General features: G+C 46.1%; 1 protein-coding gene across 8 annotated transcripts in view; it reads left to right on the top strand.

Annotated features, from left to right (window-relative positions):
• The window catches only part of LOC119449470 (low-density lipoprotein receptor-related protein 1B-like), a 74,002-nt gene that overhangs the window by 39,914 nt on the left and 16,567 nt on the right, over positions 1-17,521 (top strand). For 6 of the 8 annotated variants that reach the window (XM_049665225.1, XM_049665226.1, XM_049665224.1 and 3 more), the window contains 15 exons: positions 740-973; positions 3,829-3,870; positions 5,120-5,242; positions 7,092-7,133; positions 8,387-8,422; positions 8,630-8,680; positions 8,948-8,995; positions 9,282-9,329; positions 9,423-9,464; positions 13,073-13,105; positions 13,194-13,223; positions 13,438-13,485; positions 13,572-13,604; positions 13,770-13,796; positions 15,350-15,472. In XM_049665225.1, the coding sequence (XP_049521182.1) occupies positions 740-973; positions 3,829-3,870; positions 5,120-5,242; positions 7,092-7,133; positions 8,387-8,422; positions 8,630-8,680; positions 8,948-8,995; positions 9,282-9,329; positions 9,423-9,464; positions 13,073-13,105; positions 13,194-13,223; positions 13,438-13,485; positions 13,572-13,604; positions 13,770-13,796; positions 15,350-15,472 (960 nt within the window). The remainder of the gene's footprint in view (positions 1-739; positions 974-3,828; positions 3,871-5,119; positions 5,243-7,091; positions 7,134-8,386; positions 8,423-8,629; positions 8,681-8,947; positions 8,996-9,281; positions 9,330-9,422; positions 9,465-13,072; positions 13,106-13,193; positions 13,224-13,437; positions 13,486-13,571; positions 13,605-13,769; positions 13,797-15,349; positions 15,473-17,521) is intronic. The other 2 variants (XM_049665229.1, XM_049665227.1) reach the window with 2 other exon arrangements.

The raw sequence follows: 17,521 nt of genomic DNA, 5'->3' as shown, positions 1-17,521 counted from the left end.
TATTAGAGTATCTTCGCTACCCGTCGTGGTGGTTTAGCGGCTACGGTGTTGCACTGCTGAGTACGAGGTCGCGGGATTGAATCCCGGCCGCGGCGGCCGCATTTTGATAGGGGGGAAATGCAAAGCGCCTGTGTCCCACACATTGGGGGCACGTTAAAGAACCCCAGATGGTCAAAATGAATCCAGAGTCCCCCACTACGGCGTGCCTCGTTATCAGATCGTGTTTTGGCACGTAAAACTCCAGTATTTAATCAATTTTATTTAGAAGACTTTTGTTGGATATTTCGCTACAATGTACCTAAAATTCTCCATGTTGAAACTTCAAGAAAAGAAGTAGAAATGCAAAAAACAGTTCAGTGGAAAGTTCATCATTCTACGGAGCAAGCGCCTCCTAAATGTTTAAAAAGAAGGGAACGGAAGTGAGACGCAGGTAGTGAGGAAGGGAGAGAGAGATAAAAAAGCGGGAAAAAAGAAATAGAGTTGAACGGTTTTCAGGCGCTTGGGAATAGTCTTGTGTTCAAATACGTCTTACTGCAATGTACTTACAACGTTCCGTTCTGCGCTGAATGACACCTAGCTGCCCAGAGAACAAATGCGAAAAGAGAAGAGAGAAAATACATCTGCGTCATAAAGGGAAAATGGTGGAGAGGCCGCTTCTCGCTGAACGCCTGCTGGCCTCTCTGAGAGCAAGAAAAAGAAAATGGAAAACAAGCGGTTCATGGTGTGATGTTTGTCGCAGCGCGGCGGGTATGCCTGGAGCCGTTCGTGAGCTGCGGCGACCAGAGCAGCTGCGTTCTTAAGAAAAAGTTCTGCGACGGCAAGTTCGACTGCAACGACCACTCGGACGAGCTTGGCTGCACGCGCTGTGCGCCGCCGCTCATCAAGTGCGCCACGGTGAACCGCTGCATCGACAAGGCGGCCGTCTGCAACGGCATCAACGAATGCGAGGACCGCTCTGACGAGCAGAACTGCCGTGAGTGGTGCCACAGGGGTCGGGACTCGAGGGGGGCGTTTCCTCTGTCGATATCACGCGAGCACGGAGTACAACTACACTATAAAAATTATTTGCACCCTTAATAGTGGAAAATGGTGTATATGTGTCTATACCTCACACCCTAAGGATGTAAGGTATACAAATCACACCCTAAGGGTGTGAGTTAGTGGCGCATTTACACCCTTTAATTCTCACGTTTAAGGGTGTAAATTATTTAACAATGTACGGCGCACAGAAATTACATAACACGACCCCGGATATTTCTAAGGCAAAGCTGTAATGTATACCCAGGGATGTGGGAAATGTGCACTTCTACTGCGGCACTTTGGCGTAGGCGTTCTACAGATCGTAAACGATTGCCTCATGGCCCTTTGGAATGTTCGAGGAAGAATTTGGGTTTCGATTACGTCAGCGTGACGACTTGCAAGGATCGAATTTATTAGGAAGAGGTTTCCGCAAGATAAACGTCAATGGTTGGTGTTCTGCCAAATGACCAAGGCGGGGCGTACCGTTAACAGCGTAGAATGTACAGGGTCGACTACATCTAAGGTGAACACCTCATTAGTATTCAAGCCGGTAAAACTACAGCGTTTATTCTACTTCACGAGTGAAATGTTCGTTATACGATGTGTAATCATGGTGTCGATAAACACAATAATGAGTTTTCGAATTATGTACTGAACATCAGCTTCTATGATGTCTTGAATACTAATGAGGTGTTCACCTTAGATGTGGTCAACCCTGTACGTAAGCCAGCCTTTGATTATGTTGCAAAAAGATGAATTTTCGCGCCGAAACAGTTATTTTTCGCGAGTACCCGCGCGCGCGTCAATGATTGACGGGTTTGCGCTGTCTGCCCGTGAGCACGCGCAGATAAGTTTTGTGTGTTTATTCCTCTCCGCCATTGTATCACCTTTGAGTCGGCGTTTGTGTTGTCCTTATCGTTCATTCTTTTTTGCATGTTTTCAGTAACATGATTCCCTACAAACGTGCTCAACTTTTTAGTCCTTCTGTGAGCCTGTGCCTACATGGAGACGTTTAGGTAGAGTGATTGCGTTGCCGGTCAAAGCGTCACTGCAGGGTGCGTTGTATCCGAGCCAGCAGACTGACTTTTCGCGAATGTGCCAGGTGAATTTCCTAGCATGAAAACAGCACAACTAAATAGACGCCACAAGATGGAGCGCTTTGGTTGTCCTGTTTTTGAGCGGGACAATGGCACAGGACTGCGTCAAACCAAATAGCTCAAGAGCATGTGACACTTCATATATTTCCATCTGGTATAGCCCTTCATTGGTTTAAAGAGTATAGTTAAAATGTGGCCCTTGATTTCAACCAGTTCGTTGTTATAGACAGGAGCCACTCTTCGTTGCAATAATTTGTCGGCAATAGCCATTCCAGACGTTTTCCACCAGCCCAACTTTGATGGCGTTGACGTTAAGGCGTCATGGTTGGTCATCTAGCCCGTCTAGGAAGGCTTGGCCTTGCCATACATGTCAAGTCCACCAAAGCATGCTCAGCTTGGCTCAGATGCTCAACCAGCACTAACAGTACTCAGATTGGTCTTGCGCATACCAGCGTACCAGCGTGGCAAAGCCATGCATTAAGCTTGAGGTACATTTAGTGGCGTACGCATTGTTCGCTGATGCTCCGGAGGCGGAGTACGCTCCGCGCGCAGGTTTCCAATTCTGTCAAAGCCCACTCGGAGCGCGAGTCCTTGTTAACTTTTGAGGCTGCGACAAATCGGATAGCCTCGCGGGGTAAGGTAAATTAGTGTACAATTTCTTTCGAATAACATTTAAAGTATATCTGACAATAAAGTGAAGTCTTTAGGCAGAGAAGTTATTTTTTCCGGCAACTCGTAAGTAGGTGCAGTGGACCTCAAGAATTGTGTTTTAATGTCCATAAGCTCGTCGCTTACAGTTACCGCCAGCAGGTGACGTTAACTATTTCCCATACAAACACCTTTCGTTTTCTATGCTTTGCTAAAGTTCCGTCTCAACGCTTATATGTGCTTCTCTAATCATGTACTGCAACTTATTTTCTTGCCAAATGAAAGTAGGAAAATTTGAGGTACTACTTTTCTTTCCAAGGGTAAAAGTGGAAAGAAAACTTGTGTCCGACCTAATAATAAGACAAAGGAAGCAAACAAATTATCCTCTACACAGCCATCTCTATCCAGCTACAATCACGCCAGCATTGCGAAACACTCCCCTAAGGAATTTCGGGCCACTTCACTGTTATAGAGTACTGAGTTTTCGCCCCCAAACCCCAACGGGGCCATTTTTGCCAGCGTAGTGATCGAGTTAAGGCAGGTTATGCTGTCGCTGCTACGTTCGTTGTAGTCTGCACTGACTTCCAAGGCTGCGCCAAGAAGGCATCACACCGTAGGAAATGAAAAGCTTGAGGCCCGAAATTTCGTGAATTCTGAGTTGACTGAACAATTGTGCTCACAGTGTTCTAAAAAAAAAAAGAGTAAAGAACTTGACGAATGTGCTTTCCGTAACAGTTACTCAAGTTTTCAATTGGCGCCTTTAGCGCTCCTCGCACATTATTACGTGGAATCGTACTTTTTTCTCGCTCTGCGTCATGCTAACCTATGAGGAATTAAGTGCGGTCACTGGTTTTTTTTTCGGATTTTCTCTTCTTGAGAAAAGATGTAAGTACTTGCCGCGTTCCGCGTAACGACGTAGTTTTTCAGATAGTTCCGTTCACACGAACAATTTTCCCATTATCTACCGAGTAAATTGGCAGGACAACTTTGTTATCTCACATGCTTTCCTAGGAATCCAAGGAACGTTGTTTTGCAAGAACTGCTTATTTTGTAATTGTTGCAGGACCGCGGAAGTCTGTTCTAAACGGAAGGGATGGAAAAACAGGTACGTGAGCATTGTTTTTGAAGATTGCAGTAATCATGATTGTCAGTGGTACTCCGAGAAAGCTGTTCCTGTTGACACTTGCCATTCCTCGCTTGCAACGGTCTCCACGATTCCATAAGACGTCCCAGGTGCATCTCGTACTGTATATATATATATATATATATATATATATATATATATATATATATATGAGCGAGAAAAAAGGGAACCGAGGGGCCCGATTTGTATTAATCATATCATAAGAAGACAACAAACATTGACACCAAGGACAACATAGGGGAAATTACTTGTACTTACTAATTGAATTAAAGAAATGATAAATTAATGGAGATAAAAACGGATGAAAAAACAACTGTCCACAGGTAGGGAACGAACCCACGTCTTCGCATTACGTGTGCGGTGCTCTCACCATTGAGCTACCGCGGAGCCGTTTTCCCATCTTCTTTCTGGGGTATTTATGTTTTACAACTAGAACTAACACTGAGAGTGTTAGCCAGCGCCACCACTCACAAACCTTGGGGCGGATGTGGAACATCATTTCTGCCACAGGCGTCACGAGCACGTGATCTTTTTTGGGTGATGGAAACTGGTCAATAAACCCACAAATATGCTACCTGAAGGCATGAACTCTGCCTTTGCGGCGCATTTAAGCTCGTGCTCAGCGAGCTCCTATTGTCTGACGACGAACGGCGACATTGCAATGCACCAAACATTTTGGTGCACTTATGGCACGACACGCATTGCACCAGTGGCACGCAGCAATCTAAGTGGCAATGCTAAACACCATGCGCATTTAAGAACTCTTTCGCAGTGGTTTTGCAGTTGAACAACACTCTCAAAAGTGTAATGCTTGTATATCCCTTCGAGAGGTGGTTTACTACTCCGAACAAGCCGTTACACCAAAGCACAGCCATTCTTAGGTTTCATTTGTTTTTGGTGGTAAGTTGTTTTCTCCATTACTCAGAGGAAGCCTCCATAAGGAAAGGTAAGGTACGGGTGGCGATGTGGACAGCGCCTATTACGGTCGTCGAATTATTATTCAGCCGCTATCAGAGATTGCAAACTCTGTGAAAAGCCATGGCCAGTTTCTCATTGCTAGACAAGTCAACTGTCTTTTCGGCTCAGCAACAGTGCAGCAGACGCTAAGAAAGAGAATGATTATCTGGTATTGAGATTCTATCAGTCCTGTAGAAAGGTCTGTGTGTAGCACGTCTGCTAGTAAGTTATCAGCAATGTTGATGCGCTGCAGGGCACGTGGATGACTGCCGCAGCCGTGAGTACACGTGCAAGACGTCCCGCGAGTGCATCCCTATGCGTTGGCTCTGCGACGGCAGCGAAGACTGCGAGGACGGATCGGACGAGGAGATGTGCCGTGAGTGGTGGCCTCTCCTCTCACGCTTATGTCCTCGCTGCTGTGGTGACAGCTTGTAATTGTGTTACCTAGGCAACAAGAAGCGATGCCTTAGCCGCGTATAGATATATTTCTTAGTTGCCATCTTTTTAGTCGCGGAACCTGTGTCAGTGGCGAGAATGGACGACGAGCTAGTTGGTCCGTGATGTCAGAGTTGCAGCGTCGGGCAACACTACATGGGAGACACTACATGTATGGCATGGCCGTACCCAGGATTCTTTTCGAAGGAAGGGGAAGGAAAGGGGGGTGGGGAGAGAGAGCGGGGGCAGATGCAGAGACCACGGCCGCCATTTTAAAAGCTTTATAATGACTAACTATTGAGTGTGACTGAAATATCGCTAACATATAATATTTAGAGAGTTCTTCTTCAAAGTTAGCTTTACTTTGAGAATAAAATACTTTTCTGCGTGCCCGAAATATTACTTTTGGTTGAAGCAAGGAATAAAAGTGTGGGTTATAAAATGTGTAGGTTTGTATTAAAAGCTTGGTTTATAAAAGTCAGGTTTTCTCTGAAACAAGTTATGCGGAGCAATATTTGTTGAGTTAGGGTACTCTAAAGGCCCGGTGGAGGCGATACGTAGGGGGGAAACGGTAATAAAATAAATATACATGATAAATTATTGAAAATAACTGCGTAAAGGATCGCGATATAAGGAAATAAATCTAGTAAACACTGTAGTTAAACTTTTCTTCATCGTTCATTCGCATCTCCACTACGGTCGTCTTGTGTGGTGGAATACGACTAAAGAAAAGACATATATAATTCATATCTTGCAAAAAAACTTATACGACTAATAGAAGGAGTATGACGCAGGTTTCATACGGCTCCTCTTTAACATAAAGAAAAAAAAACATGAAGTACTCACCATTATGAACATCATGAAAAAGTTGGTGATGGCTATTTGCAACCAAGTAAAATCTAATCCTTCAGGTTTTTTCTTTTTTTTTTTCATTTTATCAGAGGCATCTTGCGAAAGCCCACTGCCACAACCTACGCTACAAGATTTATTATACAAAAGAAAAATCACGCGCCAATTACGGCACTGAAAAACTAAGCTTTCAAATTCCACATTCTTTAAAACCAACACCCTTTTGTAGCTACCTTAATCGAGGAAATCGGCTCATACCGTGTTTTTGAAAGAAAGGTACATTCGTATTTATTACCAATACAAACATAATCCTTGTATATCATGTTGTCTTAAAGTATTTGCTGTTCGTCCTTTTTACACTTTGTGTCATTTGGAAGTCGCAAAAATCAATCTTTCGTTGTCATTTGTCTACGTTAATTTTGTCATCGTTTTGGTTTCACTCGTATACTTTTTTGTGACCTAAATCTATTAATTATTATTTACGTATGTTTACATTGGCCTTAGTGAGGTGAAAAGAACTTGTGAGGCTTATACAGTGCTGACTAACGGCTATGTCCTCTGCTGCAGAAGTCTTCCAGATAGGAGATAATTCGGAGTAGGATTTCTAGTCCATAAGGACATAGCGGGTAACGTTGATGAATTGTACAGCATTAATGAGAGGGTAGCGGTTGTCGTAATAAAGCTGAATAGGAGGTATAGAGTGAAGGTAGCACAAGCCTACGCCCCAACCACCAGTCACGATGATGAAGAAATAGAACAGTTTTATGAAGGTGTTGAATTAGCAATGAGAAATGTGCAAACTCAGTATACTGTAGTCATGGGCGACTTCAATGCAAATGCTCATATGTAGATTCTTTAGGTGTAACTTGCTTGCCGACATCGCGCCGGCACAGAGTCCGGGTTGTTTGCTAACCCTCGTCCCTTCGTTTTCTTTACCGCAGCCAGTGCGCGCACCAACCAACTGGCTGGCCTTCGCCGTCGAAGTAAGCCTGTTCACCTCTACATATTTATGGATACGCGGATGCTGGCAACTCGGAGAACCCTTATCGCGAGCTGCCAACGCTGGCGTCTATATAGACCGCGGCTGTTTTCTCACTCCCTTTCTGCATGCGCACGGGCGAGAAACTTCAAGGGAGAAAAGTTGACTTGGGAGGCTATTACTTGACTCACGTTGCGGCTTATCTTGAACGACTTTGTTCCGAAAAATAATATAGGAACCCAAAGTCATATTAATATGCACGCGAGGCATACTCGGAAACGTCTTACACTTCTAGCGCCTGCGTCGCGTTGGTGTTCATGTGTCTGTATTATTTTAACTCTTCTCTGTGATACGAAATTACTCGAGGATTCCAATGGACTAGGGAATGAGGCGAAATTGCAGTGGTGAACGGAGCGCATGTGTGAACACATCGATGAGAAACGGACAAGCTGACGGCAGAAATTCTTCCATGATGCTGTAGGCCTGGTTGAACTACAGGACCGAGCCTGCGTGTATGAACGCGGGCACGCGCGTGACATATTCAGATGACTCAAATTGTGTGATAAGATTGTAATCTATCAGTTTTTTTCAAGAAGGCAATGGAAACGCTGGAGCTTAATGTTGAATAATGTTTCTTCTGAAAGTGGTTGAGGCGTGCATGATATGAAAGCCACGCCTGACTTTGGTAGAGTAAGCAACACCTCCTAGATAGAAAGTGTGCCCGATCTTATCTTGGAGGACTTTAGAGAACGATGGCAATGCGTTCACCTTTGATATACATGTAACCTGTTTTGACTGTCGTACTGCGCTCTGGCTCAAACGCCAGAGCGCCCATTCTTCCTCTGCGAACTTATATAAAGCTTTATGGTGCCTGTGTTTGGTAGAGTAAGCAATACCTACTAGATAGAAAGTGTGCACGATCTTATCTTGGGGGACATTAGAGAACGATGACAATGCGTTCTCCTTTGAAGTGTACGGAATGTGCGGGCTTCTAGCCTGAGGTCAGTACTAAATTGCTCAGGAGACGTTTAATATCAAATCCCAAGTAAACCAGCTGGAAAAAAAGAACTACTGTATGCTACGAGGAGAATATGCTGCGTTATATACGTGTAACCTGTTTTGAATTTCGTACTGCGCTGCGCCCATTCTAGTGTAAATTACAAATAATTCTGGTCATTGGGCTATTTATTTTGAGAATAATGAAAAATTTGACAGAAATGTTTGCTCTTATTAATGAGGTGCTACTAATGCTTCCAGATGGCCACGTTCCCCGAAAGCGATATTTCATTATCGGTAAGAATGCACAAAGACAGCAGCTTAATCAATTTTTTTATGAAAATCCTTACCTTCATTAGTGTATGAATATGGGTCACATTAACTGCCACAACCGCGTTCCTATATAACTAGTTACTGCGGTGTGTTGCTTCTCAGTGCAGACTTTTACGTGTTCGAGATACTAGCCATCGCTGATATGCGCAACTTCTTATCTCCTCTTCCCAGACGATAAGGGAAACAATCTGCCTTTCCGCAGTGCTGGCAGTTTCATACCTGGTAAGGCATTCTGACTAATATGCTGCAAGACTCGCCGCACCCAACTTAATCTTACTGCTCTAAGTGTAACCAACTGGCTTAGAAGTACCACTATCTCTGCTAAGAGGCAGGTAAACTCATGCAACTGGTATTCTGCGGTCCAGAAGTACTGCTTGCAATCAGAGCGTTCCTATACCAATAGTTACTTAGGTTTATCACCGCAGAGTGCGTTCTTGTACGTGCTTGGGTACTTTAACCTTCACTAATATGTACACCGTTTATTTACAGACGATAAAGGAAGCCTGCCTTTACACAATGCTGGCAATTCCATACCTGGTAAGGCACTAAACGACGAGCACATTTGCCATAGGACTTCAGGTGATCTTAAATCTTAAATAATGTACAAGCAAGGCTTCATTGTAACGGTTTCTTAACCGGCTGGCTTTCACCGACAGACAGCACGAGCTGCTGAGAAGCATGTACTCAAACTGAACTATCTCGCCGCCCATAAGCTTTGGGCCAAGTATAATTCGCAGCAAAACTGTTAAAGCTTGGTACTGTGAGATGGCAGAATGTTCGTGATGACGTGTTACTAAAACAGCACTTGTCATTATATTTGCAGTACAAAACTCGCCGGTGTTCATTCCGGTAAACAAAGGACCCAGCTCAGGTTAGTATATGTAAAGAACCCATATACATGGCATATCCATACTTAAAGTTCGGTCGGCCATGACCACCTGATATTCACGCGCTCTGCTCGCAGGAAAGACTGGCGAACCATTGGATCCGGTGGAATACGAAGAAGGTGAGCGTCGATTGCGTACTTGTTTCGATAGGCCATCTTTCCTGGCCTCTTATTGTGGGTACTAATGGCTGCAAGTCGAGTTACATAAAGCAGTGGAGCTATTGCTCCTCTCTGCTAAATCGAAATAGGCTGTAGGCAGGCTCGTAAAGAATAAGGTACTAACCCACTGCTGTGGTGCTCGTGAATACAATTCTGTGAAACAGCCAGCCTACTTGCAGGACGTGGCCGGCGCGTTTATTGATTTATAAAGGAGTGATTGATTGGCAAGATAGAATAAAAGTAGTGCTTCTTGATGCCAGCGTCCCTTCGAATGCTGGCATCGAGGCGTCGTAGTGATGAGACCACCGAAGCGTTCACTGTCGGTGCGCGTTAGTGTCATAATGCAGTACTTCTCTTTTCTGCTCGTAGGCGGCGGCACCGCCCCGAGCAAGAGCGCGGGTACACGGAGGAGTGTAAAGCCCCAACCAGACGTATGCGTTGGAACGCGTCCGCAGGCGCCGTGCGCCTGAGAGAGATTGTGGTTGTGAAGAGGAAGAGGCAGAAAATAGCGCCACTTCCTCCTCACAACCACAATCTCTCTCAGGCGCACGGCGCCTGCGGACGCGTTCCAACGCGTACGTCTGGTTGGGGCTTTAGATATATAAGGCGCGTCTGTGTAGCTCTCTGCAAATGCGTTTGTGGCGCAATGGGTTAAACGCTCGGCGATCTATCGTCGCGGACCGAGAGGTCGTGGGTTCGATTTCCAAATTTTGCATGGTTGTGGAACTTTTTCTTCTGGTTTCTTTCATTGCTGGCTCTCCCGTAATCGAGAGTAGATGCAAGTATGAAATGACTATGGCAAATAACATGAAATGACTATGGCAAAGCAGATCGAGAGTAGATGCAAGTATGAAATGACTATGGCAAATAACATGAAATGACTATGGCAAAGCAGATTGGTTGGAGATGATACTAGCCACAATCTTAAAATGGGTGTAGTGTATGTTCACCACGGCACACCCCACCAGGCCACACCACACTACGTCATATTGGACACTGATTCATTTCGACGCAGTGGTTTTCCGTCACAGACAAAACCTTATTGTAAGTCTCGTCTCGGCCAAAAAGCCATTCGCGGCGCGCCGGACGCTGCCGCCTTGGTCACGCAGTGTGGCGCCATCTCTTGAGACGGCGCAAAACCCGCGCCGCGGAACTCACGGACCGCTGGCGTTCAAAAGAGCACAGGAAACCCTGTCTCAGTACCAAAAGATGACAATAAAGTGTATGGTGTCCGGCATCTGCATTTTGAACGTCGCTATTGGAAATGATAAATAAAACTTCAGCGTACTAGAAGTTGCAGCTTCAGTGATATTGTGAACAAGCATTAGGAAGAACTCGGAAGCAATATATTTTGTAACTTGTTTGGGCAGTAACTATGGTATGTAATGTGGTCCTGAAAAAAAGGGCTGGGGGCCAGAGACCACATTTTTAGTTTCGACTGGTTGCCCGGTTGATCTCGTTTTGTTATCGCAATGATGCCCGAATAACAGCTCTGGCTTTTGGCTCAAGGTCACTTGAATGTCGCCGACAACGGGAGCTAAAAGCATTTCATGCTTAATAAAATAAATAAATCGAATTGAATTATGGGGTTTTACGTGCCCAAACCACGATTTGATTATGAGGCACGCTGTAGTGAGGAGCTCCGGATTAATTTTGACGACCAAACAATCTTAACGTGCCCACACTGCACGGGACACTGGCGTTTTTGCATTTCGCCCCCATCGAAATGCGGCCGCCGCGGCCGGGATTCGATCCCGCTACCTGGTGCTTTGCAGCGCAACAGCGTAGCCGCTAAGCTACCGCGGCGGGTGAGAAATAAATCGGATCTGATCTAAAGCATTATTTTAAGAGTGTACATATTTAATGGCCGATACTTTGTTTATGCAGAGTAGAATACGTTGCTAGGCGAGCTAGTTCAAGCCTACGGGGTACATATAAGCGCGACATGGAAACAAAAACTTAGTAGTAGGCTTTGTTCTTTTTTATACTGCCTCTACTAAGTCCTTGCTTACACGTCGCGCAAATATGTACCCCCTAGATTTATGTTCTTGATGCTTTGATGAGTACATTGGTTAAATCTACAATAACAAAAATAATTTGAGGTGTATTAGAGAATCAACCTTCTAAAAAAAAATTTGTCGCAGTTTCACCCGAAAGGCGAAGCACGAATTGCGATAGCAAATTAGTAGAGAGCTACACGGAGTAAGGATAGTAGTTTTATCAGCTGTATAAACTTGGCCGTGCAGCAGCATCAGCAACGCGCAGAGCTGTTGTCGACTGCTGTCGGCGTTTTGCCCGCGTTCGCACCGAACGCGCGCGGCGTTTTTATATAAATACGTATTTGGTGCCGCAGCTAAACGTCGCCTCCCCTCCCTCCCTCCCGTCCCCCCACAACCTTTCGCGCGACGGAAAAAGTTGTGTTTGCTCTCTATATATGGAAAGGAGGAACGACATGCCTAATTCTCAAGCCCTTCAGGGAGCACGGCGCAGAACGCGCATTTGCTCTCCGTCAACCTTTCCCTTTCCTCAAGAACCACTTATCATCATCATCTCCGACGTGCGTTCGCTCCCCGTGAAAGCGCGCGTCCCTCGCGCCCGTTCACTCGCACATACAGCGTCCGAAGCGCAGCGACGATTTCATCGCCGTTCACGTCATACGGAACCTCACGGTGACGGCGACGACGACGGCGACGCCGACGGCAGAAATCTGCTTTGGAGTGTCCATATAATTGCTATCGCAATAAAAAGAGAGAGAAAAAAAAGAAATATCGCCATTATTTGAGACAAGGATTGGTACGCCAAAAAAGAAGCTATAACGAAACACTGGTAGCGGCGCCACTCTGAGGTCCCCGCATCTTCTCGCTGTATCTTGACGGCGTCTATAATTCTGTCTGGGCTTAACTGTTTATCGGCAATGAAAGAGAGCGTCGTGCTCTGAACGAGTCAATGTCGGCAATGGGAAAGTTTCGAGAAATTTTGCCGAGTCGCCACGACCCAAATACGTGCAAATACTTGGAAATTCGTTACGTCCCACGGACGTACCGACGCTGAAGTTGTGGCGCGAAAGTCAACAAATAGAATTTTATTTTATTTTCCTTCTTTATTCCAATAATTAACTACAACTACAACTACAATGAAAAACATAGTTTTGAAACAGTACGTTATCAGTCTTAACAGATTAACTCCGTTGTGTCCGTTTGATATCGTACAAGCGCCAACCGCAAACGCATTAGCGTTTGTATAAGACTAACGATAAGCTGGGCCGGTATTTTGTAGCGATGCGTTATGCTTTATTCTATACTAGTCTTATCATCCACCGCTTACGGTCGGTTGATCCCGTTGATAACGTGAGCGGACCGTCGCTCTGACCACTGACCAATTGCGAAAAGGCAATAGCATCGGGAGGGCATCGCTACAAAATACCGACCCTGAATGCGAACTCTGTGAGCTACCTCAACTACGCGCGGCCATCGCTGGCGCTGCCAAGCAAGGTGTTATAACACCCAAATGATGCATCACCGCGGTTATGGCGCCTCACAGCTTCTGCCTTCGCGTTTCCGTTCCCACAGTGGACGACGACAAGTTCCACGAAGAGGAGGCCGGTGAGTGCTCTCGACTGGTCCGCGTCCTCGCCCCGTTCACCCTTGTTGCATTGCGTTCAACAGCCTCGCGCCTCGCGTCTCCCGACAGATAGCGCGCTGCACAGCGACGGCAAAAAGGGTAAGCAGCATCGGATGGCGTGACGGATGGGCACGTTCCTGTCCCGAACAAGCTGCCCCCTCGGGCCATCCGTCATTCGGCGGGCTATATAGTCTTTAGGGGACGAAGCGAAACGTATATCTCCACCCCCTAACCGAGCGGGTGGCCATTCGTCTGGCCGCTCTCGCTGCGTCCAGTGAAATAGAGCGTTACCAGCTGTTCGTTCGTTTTTCAGCCCACCACCGCGTAGTTGAGGGCAACGCCGAAGAGGACGACATTTCGGGTAATGTGCGGCAACTGTAGCCGGCGTTGTTTTTGAGTTTCTATCGCACAGGCCAAAGGAACGCTCTTGCTGTCTTCCGATTTCAGATTACCACGTGGGCGAGAAGGAAAAGAAACAAGGCGAGCCTGCGCTGATTGCTTTTTAGTGCCCCTAGTATAAGAAAAAGAACATCATTCGCGTTAGCGAACCCTGCAGTTGTATACGCCGCTACTGTGTACTTGCGTTCTGTGTGCTTTTTTTTTCGATAATGAAGTATTCTACTCTACCCTTTGTTTGGCGTACAGAGCCGGCCAAATTCAAGACTGCCACATGTAAGTCCTTTTATTTCTTTTTTTTTATGAAGCAGTGGGTTTCTGGCTTCCTCTTTCTTGGTTAAAAATGTCTGACTTAACCGTTCACCGCGCAAATTGCAGGCTTTAACTCGTCACTTCCACATTTCCTGGCTGGACTTAATATTTGCTTTGGTTGAAGTAAGAATAGATGTAATCTGGCTTGAAAGTAAAAACACACACAGTGAAAAATTTACGAAAAAAGCAAGCGCAATGTGGAATAAGGACGTTGTGCACGCTAGAAATATATGGTGATACTTTCTTTCTTTTTTTTTTTGTGCCGTCGCGATGAGACAACGTTAAAGATGAATAAGACTTTAACGAAGCTACCTTAATATGGAACGTTTGTGTAAAGAGTATCGGAGCGGAATTTTGGTTTGCTGGTTTTACAGAAACTGCTTTATCTCTCAAGGCCCTTTACTGCATGGGCTAGTTAGCAGGTTTTATTTAAAAGATCTCAAAAGGCTGGAATAAATGGGACGTATATATTTTTGGCGGTGTTTGCGTGGATGTGTATGGTGGGTTTGTGTTTAAATAGAGCCTTATCTAGCTTTTGTCAAAGTCGAAGTTGACTAGTATATTCTTCTATACGGTATCATGGTGGCTTATTACCCTGCAACTTGGGAGTAGCCTAATAAACAGAAAAAAAAAAACTGGAAAAAAAGAAGACAAGGAGGCACGCGAACAGACACCACACGCACATACTAACAAAGAGGCTTTATTTGAAAATATGGAAGCATGTACAAACTAACTTGTGTATTTTTTCGGCCTCTCGAAAAAGTGCTTGTTGTTAAGGTCCGCTGATGTAGTATGGTCAGGCCCGTTCTCTCGCGCAGTACCCAAGTGCAAACGTGCAATCCTATGGCTAACAAGCCCAGTTATGCACCCTTTCTGCGACATATTCTGGTGACGCAGCGATCGTCTCGAAACGACTGCTCGAACTCTGCTGCTCGGGAAATCGTTCGCTCCTCGTGTTCCAGGATGTATCCCAGAGATCAGAAGAGACCCCTAAGTATCGGCACCACGTACACAGCGCGCAGCTGCCGAGGTTCTAGAAGAGAAAAATGCACTGAGCTCCGTACCCCGTAGGCCTCCGAATCCTACACATTTGCGTTTCCCAGGAACGCATCGTTAGGCGCCTCTCTCCTAATCGAGGGACATCACCTGGAAGAGGCCCGCGCCAGACCTGGGCTTCGTTCGGCCCAGCTGATGCAAAAGTTGGCGAGCAACACCCACGATAAGTTTTGAAACAGTTGCACCACGCCTCCGTATGTGATATCCCGACCAGAAAAAAAAAAAAAAAAAAAACCCTGCGCGCGCTAAGAGCGTTCGTGGCGAGAGCTCCATGCGCCATACCCAGACGAGAAGGAATAGCAGCTTGTCTACGTACGACCCACGCCGTATCTTGTGCTTTTCGTATCTATACGAGGGTAGGGGCGCGGGACGAAGCGTGCAAGCAAATGGCCTAAGAGTAAGCAAGCGTGCGCGTAACACCGTGCTGGCGCGTGTTTGTTCTGTCGCGACCGATGACGCAGACCGGCCCGAGCCGTGCAAGGCGGATCAATTTCGCTGCGTGGACAACGGCGAGTGCATCCCCATGAAGTGGAAGTGCGATGGCAACGAGGACTGCACCGACGGCTCGGATGAGAAGAAATGCAGTAAGCACTATCGTCTGGGGGTCACGGCTTCGACCGTGTCCCCCCATCCAGCCTGAGTGGCCTTCTTTTTACTCTCTCGTCAAGTTGCGTGTCTTGCCGGTTTCGCGCTTAACTGTGCTCGTGCATAAGTATAGTGCACACGTGCTTCTTCTTATTCTGTTGCGGCAACACGTTGCGTGCTGTCCGTGCGCGGCTGGCAGTTACGGAATCTTTGATCGGAACGTCGGGCACAATAACTGAGGATGTAGTCGACAACGTAGACTTGCTCGTTTCTCCGAAAAGGCAACAACACATTCGATATAACAAATCGAATATAACAAATCGAATGTATGATATAACAAGCACGACAAAGGTACGGCATGAGAGACAGTACTACGAGATCCTGTTTTACTACAGACATTTTGTAGCGTTAGCTACACTGGCCTAGCCAAGCCCGTTTAGCGCGGCACATCAAGAGCCGTGCTGCGCATGCGCAAGGATCAATGATGTCACACGGCTTGCGCACCGGAGCCACCGGAGCCGGCACCTCTCGCGCACTCCACCGCCGCCGCGCGCGACTCACCGCCGCCGGTCTGCGCATTCCAGAGGAGTGACGTCGTAGCCGTGGTAGACGCACTGGCGCCGGCGCGCGCTCGCTGTGCAGTCGCCGTATGACACTGCGCTGGAGCCGCTGCGCTTCTGACTGGCGTTTGCCAGTGTGGTATAGCCATGGAGGAGGAGAGCGCAAATGCTGCTCAACAGCGCAGAAGAACGGAGAAGCTTGACTCATCGGATACCGAAGTAGTTTCCTGGCAATTAGCGGTTGAGCGTAGGAGGAATGAACAGAAGAAGGCTATATACATGTGCCACATAATACGTATACCGCGTGTGTGTCATTGGAGCAGCAGTAAGCATGACAATCAAGCTAATCCTTGACAATCTAGACAACCAGGAAAGCTAAGAATAATCAGCTGAACCTTTGCTAACGCTACGTATATCCTGGCATAGCCGAGATAAGCCACTGCAACTTTTTTTTATTTGAGCTTCTGGTTGAATATCACAATAAAAATCTAACCGAATAATACACAATCGAGTAATTACCGCCTCAAGTGCCCCAGACGACTAAATAAGAACCTTGCAATAGAAATGTGAAATGGGACCCAGTTGCATATGCGTAAATTAGGTTAGAGCAGTACAGAATTGGGAACTAGGTGGCATTGAACTTTAAGATGAAGGTATGAGTGTTCTACGCGAGCAATTAACCTACTGCCATATTATGAACTTCTCGCGCATTCCAACACGTCAAGTAGTCGGTCCTTCGACTTACCATGTAATATAAATAAGATGTCAGTTTAGCATTGCCAGATCGCTTGGTTGGGCAAGTCGGAGCTCCCAACTCGGTTTCTTGTTCGTGCCAGTTTTTTGCAAACGTTGTCAGTTAGTGCCAACTCAGGCCAAAACCAGTGACTACATTCACAAAGCTGCCAACTGTGGTGGCTCAGTGGGTATGGCGTTGTGCTGCTGAACACAAGGTCTGGGGTTCGGTTGCCGACCATGGCGACGATATTCTTCCGAGAGGGTGGAATGCAAAAAAAAAAAAAAAAAAAGTGCATGCCGTGCTTTTGGTGCTCGTTAAGAAAAAAAAAATCAGGTTTTCAAATTAAATCTGCATTCCTTCACTATATCACTGTAAACCGATTTACCACCTTAAGAGTACTTTCTGTTTATAAATCACACTCCTTACACCCTCAAGGGTGTAAGGGTGCTAGAAAAAGATTGATTTGCATTCTTAAGGACCCGAAACTGCATAGTGGGTTATGAGAGACGCTTAGCCTCCCTGATATCTCATTTCGCAATAACGGTACGCCAAACCCCACAATTTAATTATTCTACAAAGTTTCTAGTTCGTAAGTGTTGTTTGCCATAGGGCGGCCACATTCGCTGATATGCCCATAATAATGAATGGCTGACATTTGATCTTAGGCACAATTTTTGCCTAAGAACTTTTTTATTGCGATAGCAATTATATGGACACTCAAAAGCAGATTTCTGCCGTCGCCGTCGCCGTCG

The sequence above is a fragment of the Dermacentor silvarum genome, chromosome 4 (genome assembly GCF_013339745.2).
Source record: "Dermacentor silvarum isolate Dsil-2018 chromosome 4, BIME_Dsil_1.4, whole genome shotgun sequence".
Lineage (NCBI taxonomy): Eukaryota > Metazoa > Arthropoda > Arachnida > Ixodida > Ixodidae > Dermacentor > Dermacentor silvarum.
This window is presented reverse-complemented; position numbering and strand designations above follow the sequence as displayed.